Genomic DNA, 17,174 nt, shown 5'->3' on the forward strand with positions numbered 1-17,174 from the left:
GCCTGGCGCTGATGTCCCCTGAGGCCCAGGTTGGTGCTGATCCTTGGCTGTCGCCTGTGGCCTGTCAGTCACGCCTGGCGCTGATGTCTCCTGAGGGCCAGGTTGGTGCTGATCCTGGGCTGTCACCTGTGGCCCGGGTGTCACGTCTGCCGCTGATGTCCCCTGAGGGCCAGGTTGGTGCTGATCCTGGACTCTCACTTGTAGGCTGTTGGTGCCTTCTGTTATCTCATCTGAGGCACGGTCTGGTGCTCTCTCTGTATAATTTAAAAGAATTGATCATTTCTATATGGAAATTAATAGTTAATGTAGACCTGTATATTTTCCTAGGAAATTTGCACTAGAATGGAAATGAGTACTGCTCACCTTTCCATATAAAGGTAATATAAATAATGAAGAAACTAAAAATCACCTTCATTAATATGGAAAAATTCCCAGAGAAATAGTCTTATTTCAAGTCTTCTAACCTATCGCTTGATAAAATGTTAGCCAAATATGTGAAAATGAGGGATGTAGAGGAGAAAATTCCATTAATAAAAGTCATCCAGATTATCCACAAAGGGTCAGTGACAGGCTCAGTGAGCCTTGGGCAAGGGCTGTTTTAGAGTTGAAACCTTAAACAGACAACTTGCCCTTCAAGAAGAAGCTCAGGACACTGTAAGAGAGAAACTTTCCATTGGTGTCATAATTATGACAATATAATATGATGAAAATTGATATTTAGCATCTAGTTAAGGATCCCAAAAGTTAGTGAGGTCAGGGTGGATTAGAAAGAACCTCTAGTCCTGAGGAGGCTTTGCAAATGCAGAGGAGCTAGAAGGTTCTCCAAGGACATTTTAGGCAAACGTGTTCATCCCAACAAGTGAAAGAGGGTAGTATGCATAATAAGAAAAAGAGAAAAACCAGCTGACATTATGAACTTCTTTTTTGAGCTACTGTTCCTAGTTCATTTTTTTTTTCACAGTAAAGAATTTCTCTCCTCAAGTATGGTCACCAGAGTTCTCTCACCATCAAACACTCATCATCCTCCATTGTAGTTCATTGTGCTTACTCCCACAGTCTTCATCCTCCCTGCCCCAAGGCTTGTGGGTGCTTCAAATCTTGGCATGTACTTTTTTTTTTTTACATTCATTTATGCCTATTTTCTAATTTCAATCATAATTTCTTATTTCTCTTTTTGCAAATTTTCCAGTAGCTTTTAAAGGACTCTTTATACAATTATAATCATCAATTAATTGATATTTGCTTTATATGCACTAAAAAGGGATAATCATTCTTGGTGGTAGAGACTTTAAAAATATATCTGTTTAGACTAGTTCCAGTGTGGTTTTATTAACAAGTCCCATCCACAGATATCTGTGGACTGAGCACCCTAATCTGTACACCATAAAGGCTATGGTCCTCAAAAAAGAAGAATACATCATCTGGCCTAATATCTGCACAAAGTACCATGCAAGGCAATAAAGAAGGGGCATGGGTATGGGATCCTGAGGTCACTTAGATCCCTGATGAGCTAGTGAATGTTAATCAGATACCCACAGGAGAAGCACAGTTAATTAAAAATTATCAAGGAAATAAAAGAAAATATCAAATCACTTAGAAAAAAAAACTTCTCCCAAGAAAAAATATTGAGAAAGTTAAAAAAAATAAAAACAAAAAACACATGAAAAGTAACTAAAATACAGATTATTGTACTAAAGCTTATAAATGCTATATTTTAAAAACTTAATCGATAGGAAAATGCTAAGACTTTTAAAAATCAAATGTTGGTATTTATATATTGAGTTGCCTTTTCAGTATATGAAGTACAAATTAATACCACTACTTAATAACAAAACCCTCAAAAATGAGAATAAGATCAAGGTAAAAATAAAATCCAGGCAGTGATTTCTAAACATAGAAGAAATAGTAGGAAAAGCATAAAGAAATGTTCAAATTCTATATGTGGATCATAAAAATTAAAACAAGTCTAACAGATAAAACTATGCCAACTAATATGCCTGAATGTGACGACCTTAAGTGCAAAATGGTTATATAATGTATAATTGATAATATAAATTTATAACATCGGTTGGTAATTGACACAAGCTATGCAACTTCTATCAACCGGCAGATGCTGGATAGAAAAGGAAAAGCTCTGAAAAATCAGAATTTCCACTGCTAACTTATGTTATGACCTCCCTTTTTTGTATAATCATAACATCAAAATATTCTGAGCAACCATCAGTTTACAACTGGGTTGCATGGCTGCCTGGCCCAGGCAAGCTGCCCCAGGGCGGGAAATTCCTCTGTCTGCTGAGACAAAAGGCAAGCCCCAGGAGAAATAAGACCCAGGACATAAAAACTCCTGGGAAGCTTCCTTGATTTCTTAAAATAAAAAGCAAATCTCAGGGGCCCTCCCTGGTGGTGCGGTGGGTTAAAGCACAGCACTGAGAATCTAAAGCCACTTCCGCATGAGTTCAATTCCCGCCTGCCCGGGAGGTGACCATATGGCGAGGCAGACCTCTCCTGACCTGCCCGCTGCTCCCCTCAGCAGTGTACTTCGTCGATCTGCCTGTTCTGCTCTCCGCTCTGTCTCTGGTGAATCCTCTCACCCTCCGCATCTCTGGCCTGTACCCCAGTTCTATATGAATAAATAAATCTTTAAAAAAAAAAAAAAGCAAATCTCATATAAGACTTCTAGGGCATAAGGACTCCTGGACAATTTTTAACCTTGTACACAGGTGTTGCTTAATACACACTGTACAACTTTCCCTTAATTTACTCCTTTTTACAACAAACACTAACTGCTTACTCTCTGCTAGCCTTAAATTAGCCACTAGATTTTCCTTAGACAATCATTGATAACACTGCTAACACAGTTTATTACTTCCCTCCCTAAGGCCCTAATAACCTTTTGCTAACAAGCTCATCCCTTCCCAGACCTCTCTTCCCTTGAGTTACACATGACAATTATGTATAATCTAGATTATACAAAAATGTATAATCTAGTATACCATAAAATGTTAAGAGAAAAATGCTTTGTTCCCCTTGTCCTTGAGAACATTTATGACAATTTATGGCGATCTCTCATTAACTTACCCTATGCATTACTGCAATTACCTACTTGCTACACAGTATAAATAAAGACCTGCTGAGGGAATGAGCAGGAAGACTTGCCTCCAAACCTGACTCCAGTGTCTTCCTCAATCCCACTCCCCTCTCCCCTCTTGGAATCTCTGCTAGCCTATCTTAAGACCCTTCCTGTCTCACCTCCGGACACTACCTCGATAGTTGGGGCTGCTCCCCAATAGGTAATGAATCATATGTATAGACAATTTAAAAGAACAAAAATTTCTTTTATGGAAATCAGAAGCTACATACATTACTGTGTTTTTATACAATACAATTTTGTCTAAATTAATGATTAATCTTACTTGACTTTCTGTCATTTCTCTGTGTGAAAAAAAAAAAAGACAAAAATAAAGACATCCACAACCATCAAAGTTAATCTGGAAGAATTTCCATAAAAGCAGTCTTAATTTATATATTTCAAATTATCACTTGGTAAAATTTTAGGCCAAGTAGGTGAAAATGAAGAATGGGGAGGTGAATGATGAAGCAAGCACTTTAGTTATCAGTTCAGCTTGCTGGTTTCTAAAAGATGCTAAAGGCTCATGAACCCCATTAATTGGAGAGTCATCACCTCAGGACTTAGTAAGCCCCTCTAGGTCCTTATTTAATCATGTGGAGCTCACTATAAGATATTCTAGAAATAAATTTCACCCTGGTTATCCACAGGGACAGAAACAGGGTGAGCCTTGGTCCGGGTGGAGTTTCAAGAGTCAGGAATAACCTGAAACAGACAGCCTGCCATGCCATCACTGCTCCCCAAGAAGAAACCCTGGGCATAACAGGGAAGAAATAGTTCCTTAAGTACATTAAAGGGGGCTTAATAATGATAATATAGACCTCAAATAATATCTGGAGATTTTAACTGCTGGCCAAGATTCCAAAAAGTTAATGGGGTCAGGATGGGTCAGAAAGAATCCTCTAAATGTGAGGTGTTTTTGCAAATGCAGAGGAGAAAAAAGGGCCTCTGAGAATGGCACATATTTAAAAAAAAAAAAACTAGCAATAACATATGTTGGCTAGCATGTAGAGAAAAAGGAGCTCTCCTAACTGCTAGGGGGAATGCAAACTGGTACAGTCACTATGAAAAGCTGTTTGGAGGTTTCTCACACTGCTAAAAATGGAACTTCCATATGCTCCAGCAATTCCACTCCTAGGTACCTACCCAAAGGACACAAAAACATTAATTCAAAAGGACACATGCACCCCTTAATTTATTGCTGCACTATTTACAATATGGAAGATGTGGAATCAATCCAAATGCCCCAAAATAGGTGATTGGGTCAAGAAGAAGGTACATATACATAGTGGAATATTACTCAGCAACCACAAAAGAGAAACACATGCCTTTTGCAGCAACATGGATGGAGCTGGAAGGGATCATGCTTAGTGAGATAAGTCAGAAAGCAAAAGAAAAACACCAGGTGATTTCACTCATAGCAGGAGTGTAAGGGGTCAGAAGGAAAAAAAAAGTAATTGTAATAAAGTAAAAATGAAAATCAACAAGCAACTACAAACATTCTATGGGGGTGGACAGGGGAATTGGATCAAAACTGGGGCAGGAAGAGCGCACGGGACTATGGTGATGGCACATGGGTGAACTTGTGGTGCAAATTCCACAGGGATTACAACCGAGATGAAAAAATGTATATAAAATGAAAAATGATATAAAAAATGATATATACATATAATAAAATGTTTTAAAAAGAGAAAAGAAAAAGAAAAATGACCCTCCAGGGGAAATGCTATAAGGAAACTTTGGTCTATTCTTAGGTATCTTACATCACATTATTAAATTTGTAACACAAAAGTTAGGTAACATTCAGGTCAGGGCAGTTTGGGAAGCAGTAATCTCCTTTTCTGGATTTGATCTGTTCTTTGTGTATTCATACTTGTATTATTTTACTCCATCAAGTAACAATTATATATAAACTTTAAATTTTAATATTTATTTTTTTTAACATTTACTGAACCATCATAAAAGTTTTGTTCTAGTAGCAGTCCCCATGGTTTGCCACCTGGCTTAGCAGCATCAGCATCACCTAGGACTTTGTTAGAAATGCTAATATTGGGTCCAGTCAGACAGATTAAAGCAGAAATTTTAAGGGTGGGGTCCAGCAATCTGTGTTTCAACATCTCTGCAAGTGATTCTTGCTGCCTATGCAAGTTTGAGAACCTCTGCTCTATTGGCTCCTTAGAAAAAACTTAATGAGGATAGAGACACAGGGTGCTTCCCTGGGCCTTTGAAACTGTCCCAGGACAGGGCATATATGTACAACATATTGAAGAGCTCACTGACCTTTGCTTAAACTTCCACCCTAGTGTCTCTAATAAGAAGGCTAGCTCTGAGAACTATAAGCACTAAAGTCTCTGAATTCTTTTCTGCTGGATTTATATTTGTCAAGGACAATCTAAATCTTTAATCTTGTCCTCTAGATGGAAGTAGTGAACTTCTCATAGTTAGAACTGAAACAACTCACCATACATTTTCTTGTGTAAACCTAAAAAGAAAAAAAGAGAAAATCAGACAAATTGGATTTTACCTCCTGGGTCACATCTATTCCTTTTCAGTTAATTCTTTTAGATGCTATTTTAGGTAGAATTACTTTCAGATTATTCTTACAACTGCATATTTGTTGAATGAAAGCATTAGCTTTTCTTGTGTATTTTGGTATTGAAAATTTAGAAGAATAACAATTAAATGACAAAATAATTCTAGCTACAAACTCCTGGATCTGACTATTTCTCAGATAGTAGAGTTTGTCTGGTCAAGGTCAACGATCTCATAAAAGAAAGGGCACATATACTTGGCTTATTTGTGTTTTGGTACTTAATTCTGTGGATTCAGAAACTAGAATTATTTGTTTATTCACACAATGATGATAAAGTGCTTGATGACATTTCTCAACTGAGATCTTTGCTTAGCATTTGGATATATCTCCTTTCCTGTTATGAGAAGCCCTCTAATTTATTTTGAGAGATTCAAGCAAGATCATATCTTAATCATTTAGTGTGTGTGAGAGAGCATAAGCAAGAAACATTGAAAAATTAGAATTTTCACTCAAGCCACGACCTGCCTATCCCTGTCTTCTCCCCAACTTAGAAATAAATACATCCTGAGAGAGTCCATTTCTCTGTCCCTGATTTTGATTATATTTCTTTAAAAGGAGACTTTCACAGCCTGTGGTTCTTCTATGCTGCACTTGTCTTTTTATTGAAGTAACATTGCATTGTAATATTATACATGTATTTTGTTATTAGAGGCTCTGATTTTCCCACAAATAATTATTATTACTCTACCCCCTCCCTACCACCTTTATAATCCTCACATTCTTTTTCCTATTCACCTTTGGTTCTCCTAGTAAGCACAGCATACACAACACCCAAAACTACAGCAACAGCCAGGAGCACAGCAAGCACCTTTATCCAGAGATTGCTGCTGGGGAACGAGGCATCTGAAAAACAGGAGATAGCTTACGTAAGAGCCAAGTAATATCAGCTGATTTGGCTGTAAGGAGTAAATCCCAAGATTTTTTGCTGTGAGAAATTATTAGGGAGAGCAGAGATGCTAAACCTCACCCACCCACCCCTGTAATTCAAAGGATCTCAAGAATCCTGAAAAGATTCCTGTTTTTTCTTCTTAATGTATAGAGATCCAGAGGATTATTATATAAATTATGACAATGTAGTAACATGCTGAAAAAAATATAATGCATGAGATGCTTATGTGCTCTCAATCAAGATTTAACAAATGTTAATGTATTAACTTATTTGTGACAATTAATTCTCTTATATTAATAGCAGATTAATAGTAAATAGAATGCTACACATGTAATAAAGAATTTCTTTCCTTCCAGTTCTCCTCTCTCTCTCCTGGAGTGTCCTAATCTGACTTTACATATTCTTTCTATTTAGTTATTTTCTACATGCACATATATGCTCTTGACCATTTAAAGATGAGTGAGAGAACTTTAAAACTTCTAAGATTAAAGGCATGATTGTGAGGTTCACGGTCTAGGTCTCTGAGGTGAGTATTCTATCTCATGGGATATCTGACAGTCAGTAGTTTAAATTAATAATAATGGCTGTGGGTCTAAAATTTTTCATTAACTAATGTTGGTTCCAAAAGATACCAGTGACACTTCTACTCAAGGGTTACCCTCATTTAAAATCACATCAAAACGTTTGCACAGTAGTTAATTAATTATTTCAACACATAAATAGAAAAGGCTTTTTCTTTATATTTTATCTTTTACGTTCATGTTTTCAAGAGCTTTATTTTCTATGATTTGTGAGTTATTGATTTTTGCTTTTCTCAGCCCTATCTCATAATTTCCTTTTCAATGTTAAAACTCCACTCTTCAATATAAAATCTTAAGTTGGGAAACTTGGTCAATTTTCCATCTTCTAGCTTCATGTTTCTAAGGGTATATTGAAAAATATGCTCTTCTGACATCTGTAAACATATTTCTAATTTCAAGGTTTCACTTTCTAATTACTTTAAACCAGTGTGACTTTTCAAATTAAAACACAATAGACATTTTATTTCCTAATAAAACACCATGCACATTTAAGTATGTATACATTGTATAAAAATAAGCTGTGACTTCTTATTTTACTGAGTAATAAGGAAAGAAAAGAAAATAGGGTGTCCCAGACTCTATCACACCTGGGGAGACAGTGAAATATATAATCAAAATAACAAGAGAATACAGAGGGTGCTTAACAGATTGGGTTAAAAGAGGCTTCCTGGACCTTCCTCAAACTACTAAAAATGGAGCTTCCATATGATACAGCAATTACACTTTTAGGTATCTACCCTTAATTCAAAAGGACACCTAACCTATGTTTATTTCAACACTATTTACAATAAGTAAGCTATGGAAACAACCTAAATATCCAAAAACTGATTATTGGGTCAGGAAAACATGGTACATATACACAAGGGACTATTACTCAACAAGCAAAAAGGATAAACTCATGCCATTTGCAGTAACATGGATGGAGCTGGAAGGGATCATGCTCAGTGAAATAAGCCAGAAAGAAAAAGAAAAATACCAGATCGTTTCATTCTTTGGAGGAATGTAGAGGATCCAAATAAGGAATCAGGAAAAGAAAAGTAGTTATAATAAAGTAGATATCAAAACCAACAGGCAACTATAAACCAAAGACATTCTGTAGGGGTATGGGGAGATAGGAGCAGGATCAAAACAGGGGTAAGATGTGCACAAGGGACTACAGTGATGGTACACAGGTGAATTGATGGTGGGAATTTCACGAGGACTATAACCGAGATAAGAAAGTATACACTGTACAAAAGTGAAGAATGATGTAAAATAAAAAAATAAATATTTTTTAAAGGGGGGGCTTCCTGAAAAGGTAGAGAGGGTTAGGTCTTGGAGGACCAGTAGGAAACTTCCAATTAAAGAAAAACAGAAAGAATGTGGTACTCACAGTTTATATGGCTATTACATGGTTGATAAAAATGAAGCTGGAGAGGTAAAACAGTACAAGAAATGGTCTTACTGACAGGCTGCAATATTTCAAATAATGGAATTTAAAATTATGGAAAGTTGCTGGGCCCTCCCTGGTGGCACAGCAGGTTAAAGCACAGCACTAAGAAGCTAAAGCCATTTCAGCATGAGTTCAATCTCCCCCCACAGGTGACCCACATGGCGTGGGAGACCTCTCCTTACTCACCCGCTGCTCCCCTCAGCAGTGTACTTTGTTGATCTGCCTGTTCTTTTCCCCCTCTGTCTCTGGTGAACCTCCTCACCACCTCTGCACCTCTGGTCTGTAACCCCAGTTCTGGATGCATAAATAAATAAATCTTTAAAAATATATATGGGAAGTTGCTTGAGATTATTGGGACAAACTTCCCTTAACTGAGCATTAACTGGGTAGATATTGAAAGTACATTGGGATGTTGGAGCTCTTATCTGCTGAATATGAATTATCATATTGTTACCACTAAGTCCCCATAAATATCTCATGAGGAAGATACTATTATTATCCCTTATTAACAGTTGAGAACTGAGTATATGAAGGTCACTTGTTGCCCAAGTTTACAAAACTGGTAGGTAGAACTGCCAGGATTCAAACTTAATTTGAGAGATGGGAAATTGTTAAAAGTGTCTATTTAGTCTACTAAGGAGATGGATGAGAAGTTTAGAAAGAATTTTGATAGTTTTCTTTGTGCATCTATACCTTTTTATTTATAAAGTAAAATAGTGGCATTTCTCTGTCACAATGAGAAACACTAAACAAGAATTTTTACTAGTTCTCCATAGAAGACTTACAAATGAATGAAACAGAATATCCTTCTAGATCCTTCATCATAGGCCTGTGATAGTCAAACCTTCTGACTCAGCAGTGATATCTCAGGACTTTGGAAGGAACTGACCTGTCACAGGAATGTGCATTTCCTTCACCTCACTGAGGATTGGGTTCCTTATGAGACAGGACACGTTTCCTCCTGGGCTTGCATCCACTGTTATAGATGTTTCCACACGAAACAGTCCATTTTCTTCTCTTGTCTTTATTTCAGAGTCTGGTGCCAAATCCTTTCCTTGTAGACCCCTCCATTGTACCTCAGGCTCTGGGTACCACCCTGAGGATGTACAGGTGAGCTTAACTTCCTTCTCATTAGCAGTTTCAATGTGAACATGAGGAGTGGCACCTGAGCCTGGAAAAACAAAAAGGACAGAGAAAGTATAGTTTCCAGAGTGTTATTGCCTTTTCACATGGACCTGTGAACTTGTAGTTGTTAGTTAATCTCTATAAATCTCAATTATCTAATTCAAAGAAGTGGAGGTTAGTGAATTTCACAAAGAACTTTTGGGAGAAGCAAATTAAATCTGCCACTTAATATTTAACAAACACCCAAATACCATAAATGACTGTGCCATTTTCTTTTTCCTTCCTCTCCTTTGAAACATCACTGATAATTTAACTGGATAATTCTTAAAGTGGGGTATCAGAACACATATCAATTCATCCGTAGCCTGTGAAGTTAAGGGAGCATATTGGTTAGTAGTTTTCTGTGGCACATTGCTATTTGTTCACCAAATATCCAGCTACCCTTCTCTTGAAGTACTTTCCATTAGAAACTTCCTATGATGTTGGAATGCTCTCAACATCAATATGATACAAATATAGTAGTCATAAGTAGCTACTGAGCATTTGAAATATTTTTAAAGAAACTATGTTTTTATATATTTCTTTTTAAAGATTTATTTATTTATGCACACAAGAATTGGGATACAGGCCAGAAATGTGGGGGTGAGAGAATTCACCAGAAACAGCGTAGGTGCAGAACAGGCAGATCAACGAAATACACTGCTGAGGGGAGCTTTGGGCCGGTCAGGAGAGGTCTGCTACCCTATGTGGGTCAGCTCCCTGGGAGGAGATTAAACTCATGCTGCAGTGATTGTGGATAACTTCATAGGGCTGCACTTTAATCCGCTGTGCCACCAGGGAGGGGCCAGGAAACTAAGCTTTTAAATTTCAGTGAATAGTAGTGCAGTCTTACCATAAAACAAATGATAACAAAAAACAAGAAAAAATTACTGGTATTGAACCATTCTTATTGGGGGATGAATTGTGACCCCTAAAAGATATGTCCAAGTCATAATCTTATATATCTGTGAATATGAACTTATTTTAAATGTCCTCTTTATATATTAGTAATGAATACAGTTGAAGTCATGTTGGATCAGGTAGATGCTAATCAAAAATAACTGGTGTTTATACAGACGGAAAATTAGACACAGACACAGGGAAAACAGCTATGGAGGCAGCAACTGGAGTGATTCTGTCTCAAGCAAAGGAATGTCCAGGGTAACCAGGAGCTGGAAGAGGGAAGGAAGAATTTTCCATAGATATATGAGTGGCAGTATAGTCCTCATGACACCTTGATCTTAGACTGTGGTCCTCAGAATGTGAGAAAAGAGATTTTGTTTTCAAGTCCCCCAGTTTGTGGTAATTTGTTACTCCAACCTTAGAAAACAAGTGCGACTTCCAGCCTTCCCTGGTGGTGCAACAGGTTAGTATGCTGCACTGCAAGCGAGCCTCAGCTGCTTCAGTGTAAGTTTCACCCCAGAGGTGACCCACATGGTGCAGCAGACCTCTCCTGTTTGGCCCACTGTTCCTTCCAGCAGTGTACATCATGGATCTGCCTGTTCTGCTCCCCACTCTATGTCTGGTGAATCCTCTTACTGTCCCTGAACCTCTGGCCTGACTTCCCATTAAGTTAAGGAAGGAAAATTGCATAATATCATCTGATATTATTGCCTGATATTGCCTGATGGCCAGACACTAAGGAATCACTATGAGATGACTAGTGAGTAGTGCTCTAAGCATATGATGACCTGGCTGGAACAATGGTGGCTGTCAGTGCTAATGCTGAGAAATCATAAATGCAGAAGTTAATGTATTTTAGAAGCAGAAGAGCATCATGGTTATGAAGATAAATTCTATAAAGTCCAAGGGGAGGGCTTGTACCTGCTGCCACTAGTCAGAGTGTAATTAATGACCTCAATTCTGTGTCTCAATGCTTTTTCTGAAAAATGAGAATAATAATCTCAAGTCATTGGATTGGTGTAAAAATTATTCCATATAAAGTGTTTACTGGTTTATAGTAAATAAATATGCCTTATCATAAAAAATTAACAGTTAAGAATATACAGGAAAGAATGTTTAGATTCATCCTTTGGGAACTTTTATTCAAAAGAATGTCCCGTTGTATCTTAGACTCTGGCTGTCTCCTAGGAGGATGTTGACTGAATCAACACAATGAAACAATGCTCCTCCAGCTCTCCCTTGCCTGGGTCAATGCTTTCAGTGGAAGTGACACTGGTTTATGTACAACAGATACTTAAGGTGAATAAATCTAGTAAAATTGTTGGAGGAAGCAAGTTTTCTATAAACCCAAAAAGGAATTTTAGACAGTCATGCTTTCCATGACTTTTCTATGAAATTTTCCATGAAAAATTGTATTAGCAAGTACATGGACCAAAGTGTCTGGTTAGCAAAAAATGCTTAAAAATTGAAAACCATTTGCTTTTCAATAATCTTTAATTTATGAAGATCATGTCCATATTCACCCTTTATTATCTAAATGTGAGTTGAGGGCTAGGTAGAGCACATCACTAAATGTTACTCATGGGTATTTACACACAGGGCATCCTGAAGGAAAAAATTGTTGCTGTTGTTTTTTTGGAATCAGCATTATTGGATTCCGTCTGATAGACTGGAAGCTTCTTTAAAGGTCTACTGGCAAGGGGGGCAATACAGAATCTCATCACTTGAATTCAGGACAGTTTCTGCGATGTTTGTAGAGAAAGGACTGATTCAGGTTCATTATATGTTCAAAAAACATTCCTTACCCTTTCTTCCTGGCAAGACAGCTATTTTTTTTGGGTGTGTGTGGGGGGTAATGTCTGTGCAGGTATGGGATCTTAAAGGCAAACTTATTCAGGTTCAAACTGAATCTGAGTACACAAAAATGTCATAGCAAAGTCATGGTAAGCAAGACCCACAGCTGACTGGGAGATAATGTGTCAACTGTGGACAGGAATGAGGTGCAGAGTCCCAGGCCTGATTGTGGACTCAACAGAGTCTTCCTGCTTCTATCTAGCTCCTGTAGGGTTTTGAAAGAGAATGAGATGATTTTCTGCTATTCCTCTGAAACAGGACATATTAGCACCCCTGTTCTCTCTTCACTTTAAATAAATATATTAAGAAAAATAAAGAAGTAGATGTGAATATGTTTCCATTTCAACCTGAAGTATAGAGTCACCTATAGCATTCTGGGTTTTCATCACTGTATTTGTATGGTCACTTCTGTCCAGTATTATTTCCAACACTACACATCACTGACTAGACCAAAACACAATATGTATTATCTGAGTTTTCATTATAGAAACTCACCTGTAACCAACACTTCAAAAATTGCATCATCGTAGTATTTGGAGCTTTCAAAGAAACATCTATACTGCCCACCATCAAAAGGGAGGATGGAATGGATTCTCAGGGCTGCCTGCCCTTTGGTGATATTCTTCTTCAGAAACTCTGTCCTTCCTCGGTACTCTGGCATCTGCTGCTCTGTATTGTCCTGGGAAGTACCATAATGATGCACCAGACCTGAAGAATGGTTTCGGTACCATTTCACCTCCATGTCCTCAGCATTTATCGCTGGATTAAGGTTGCAGGACAATACAGCATCTTTCCCAACTAAGGCGATGACTGGTTCACTTGGTCCTATCACACTGAATTGCCCTGGAAGTGGGAAAGAAAAGACTGGAATCATCACTGAGACTATAATAGGCATGGATGTCACCCTGTAAAAGTGAGGCCAGTTAGTGAGTAGATATAAAAGAAGGATATATAAGTGTATTGGAAATAATAGGACATGGTGTCTATGTACAACATTAATATGAGCTTAATCAAAATCTGAGTTTTCCCATTTGCCTACGATTGGACTTCCAATTTACATAAATCACTAAAGTCTTATTTAACTCCATGTGTTATCCACAATTTTAGATGCAGAAACTGAGTTAGTGAATGATAACAATGATAAATGAGTTGACTCAGTGATAACATATCCCCCAATGCTAAGGCACAAATTGAGAATTCTAATATCAACTGATGAAGGCTAACAGTAGAAAATTTAAGATGGAGACATCACAAGACTAGAAATTGGAGGTAGGGGAAGAAATGATTAATATAGCTATTAAGTCAGGTATAGAAATTTTTAGGGGGAAAGGGTTCCTTCAAGGAACTCCATGGGTTTTATGGACTCCACCCCTATGCCAGGCCAGAACCATAAAATACTGGGAACTACAAATCCCATCATTACAGAAGGTAAGGTTGCTGGTACCTGAGGGTATTGTTAAGCAGCTAGGTTTGGTTATAAAACCAGACATTGTGGGCCTTTTGTGGGGGGTGGGTCACTTGGCCTCTTGGCTCTTGGTTTTTCACTGGCTCTGAATTTGCCATTGGGATTTCAGGTTAACACAACTAGTAGGACACATTTACAATTTTATCTCCCTCTTTGTCCCTGAAATATTCATTTCTACATTTCCCCTTATTTCATAAATAAATCCTTTATTAACCTTTTGGTGGGCACCTTCAGTTGAGCATTATTATGTTACTTTAAGTGTACAGTGAGGACTCACATTCAGGCAACCCATTTCATATAGAGGTTGCCCTGCAACAAAACGAAAACTCTTTAGGCACCAACTGCTATAACAATTGTCAGAGTGCTATAAAAAGTCTTTGGAGGCAGAGACCAAAGTTTGAAGGCCATTATAGAGAATTACAGGTCCTTTCAAATGTACCTTGCCACACCCTAGAAGTTATCTATCCAACAACAGTTAACGATTCCACAAATGAATGAACCCCTTCCAAAGATCAGAACATTTGTCCTTGTCAGGCCTGAAGTAGGAGCTGGGTGCCCAGTGCAATCTGGGTTTTAGGCAGGGGCCTCCAGCCCTCCCCCACCCCTACCCCTTCTGTGAGACCTAAGCAGCAGGTATGGGTGTGGGTCAAGGACCAAGTGGAGAGGTTCGATGATGTTGTTTTTGGAGTTCGGGGTCCTTGGGTCAAGTCTGGGAAAGATTTCACCAGAGCTCTCCTTTGAGCGGCAGATAGCAAGTTTCTCCATGAGACAGAGACTCAGTTATATTTAAAGAGTAGGTTGATTAAGGAAAAGGACAGGAGAAATGGACACTTGCATAGGCACAAGCAGGCAGGGAGAGATGCCCTGGAAGGGGCAGGCTTGCAGAGAGACACCTACATGTTTGCAGGCTGGCGGCCTAAGGAGAGAGCGGCCTCCACTGCGGGAGCTCAGTGCAGAGAGGTCCCGGCATGGAACAGGTCACAGGCAGGGTGGAGGCTGCTGCCCTGCAGAGGGAGAGTGGGTAGAAAGAAGCACCTGCATAGGCACAGGTGGGCAGAGGAGCGGCTGCCCTGAGCTGGTGCAGAGACTGCCCTGATATAGATAGTATCTCCGTGGGAGGGGCTCACTCCTGGTGAGCCTAGGTTTGTTGACTTTGAATAGAATCTGAGAGGACCCCAGTGCGCTTCATCTCCAAGTCCTTATCTTTTATCTTTGGGGTCTGAGCTTTAGACACAGCCACCAACTGTCTGTTATCTGCTGGGACCTCCTGCAGACATCCTGGCTGGGCACCTGAGGACTTTGATTTTATGTCTGAGTCAAGGAACTTGGTTTATATGGCTGTGTTAATTGCTATTCTAGCCCCTTCTACCCGCCCCTCTTGTGTGAATCAATCTTTTGTGATGCCTCCGCCTGCATTCCTTCCTCCATCACCCCTCTGGTATGACCTTCATTTCAATCAGATTTGTGCAAGGCATTCATAATTCAGGCACTCCCATGACAGACCACCAGGAGATGAGAGGGACAAATCAAAGCCCTGGAAGTAGTCTTTGCTTGGGACAGACCCAAATAGATCATATCAGAACCATGAAAGCTAAGGCCGAGAGAGGAAGGTAAGAAAATAGCAGTCAAGGATTTCACTGGCTTCTTACAGAATTCCAGAGAGTGAGAATCCTAATATCATAGACTGGAAAGACAGAGAGAAGGACCTGATAACCAAAACAAAGCAGTTTTCTGAGAGGCCTGAGATAGTCTACAAATGCAGCATGAGCTACTAACACCAGGACTGTCATTAGCATCATTAATTTTAAATTTCACTCCGTTCTAAATTATGGCACACCAAAATCTCAGAGAAGAGACTAGACTCCAAAACAAGAATATATGACAATGTCTAGATTTAAAGGAGGGCACAGCAGGTTAAAGCACAGCTCTAAGAAGCTAAAGCCACTTCCACATGAATTCAATCCCCGCCCAGCCCGGAGGTGACCACGTGGTGCAGCAGACCTCTCCTGACCCACCCACTGCTCCCCTCAGCAGTGTGCTTCATCAGTCAGCCTGTTTTGCTCCCCATTCTGACAGTGGTGAATCTTCTCACTGCCCCATTAACCACCTGTCTGTGGTCAGGAGGGAAGTAACAAATCAGATGATCATGCACAGGGGCTGCATCTTCTTCAGGGTCTCAGTGTTGGACAGTCAGACCCCCTCCCCCTTCTTCAGTCTGCCTTGGTAACAAGTCCTGTCTTTCTAAAACACTGTGGGCATGGTTTCTAAACGCAAAACGCCCATAAATCAGAAAACATAAAAGGGGAGTAAATAGATTCTGAGCAAGCTGACTCACCTTTTACGTATTAAGACAGGAATAAATGTGCACATTTAAATGAGTATAATAACAAAAATTAGAAATACTTAGAGATGAGAATTAAAAATGTACCACTTCTATAAATTTTTGCAAGTTACAGGATGATGTGCCGCAGTAATAAAGTACATTTAAGAAATATACAGAAGACAGAGGATTTGTTTCAAATTGATGAAACTGTGGAAGGTTGAGGGCTCCATCAATAAAATGAAATTGATGAGTTTGAATATATTATAAAGATAATACTGAAATATGTGATATAGATGAGATTTGAGTAAAAGATGTGAATTGAAAATATGTGAGTGAGAAAACTGGAGGTACTACCAACTTTGGGGAAAATAAAGAAAAATCTAAGACAGTCACACAGCGGAGCAGTACAGTGGTTCTCGCAGTAGATGGCACTGGTACACTTGAGGCAATAATCAACACCCCACAAATAGGCAGGGAGCAAGTCACCCAGGAACAAGGCAGGACCTGCCACCACTTCTCTTTCTTCCTTCTCATTGTAATCTAGAAAAATTCTGTATACCAGTGAAATTCTTGTGCAGTTTTAGGATCTCAAATTATCTCCACTTTTTGGTGTATCTGTGTGTGTGTGCATTTGTGTGTATACACAACCATGTTTATCTTTTTGTGCATTCATCTTTCTGTTGTTAAAATCAATATGAGACCTTATCTGGTGATGCAATGGGTTAGGACGTAGCACCGTAAGTGGCCACGGCTGCTTCAGGGCGAGTTCCATCTCCTGCCCTGCAGGTGGTCCACATGGCACAGCAGACCCCTCCTGTCTCGCCTGCTGCTCCCCTCAGCAGC

The 17,174-nt window shown here is 39.0% G+C and overlaps 1 protein-coding gene across 1 annotated transcript in view; it reads right to left on the reverse strand.

Annotated features, from left to right (window-relative positions):
• The window catches only part of LOC101627563 (butyrophilin-like protein 2), an 80,828-nt gene that overhangs the window by 48,337 nt on the left and 15,317 nt on the right, over positions 1 to 17,174 (reverse strand). The window contains exons 3-6 of the mRNA XM_012726075.1: positions 13,039 to 13,386; positions 9,512 to 9,793; positions 6,456 to 6,563; positions 5,589 to 5,609 (exon numbers count right to left, since the gene is read on the reverse strand). Of these exons, the coding sequence (XP_012581529.1) occupies positions 5,589 to 5,609; positions 6,456 to 6,563; positions 9,512 to 9,793; positions 13,039 to 13,386 (759 nt within the window). The remainder of the gene's footprint in view (positions 1 to 5,588; positions 5,610 to 6,455; positions 6,564 to 9,511; positions 9,794 to 13,038; positions 13,387 to 17,174) is intronic.

The sequence above is a fragment of the Condylura cristata genome, unplaced genomic scaffold (assembly GCF_000260355.1).
Source record: "Condylura cristata isolate star-nosed mole 26May11 unplaced genomic scaffold, ConCri1.0 scaffold00017, whole genome shotgun sequence".
NCBI lineage: Eukaryota > Metazoa > Chordata > Mammalia > Eulipotyphla > Talpidae > Condylura > Condylura cristata.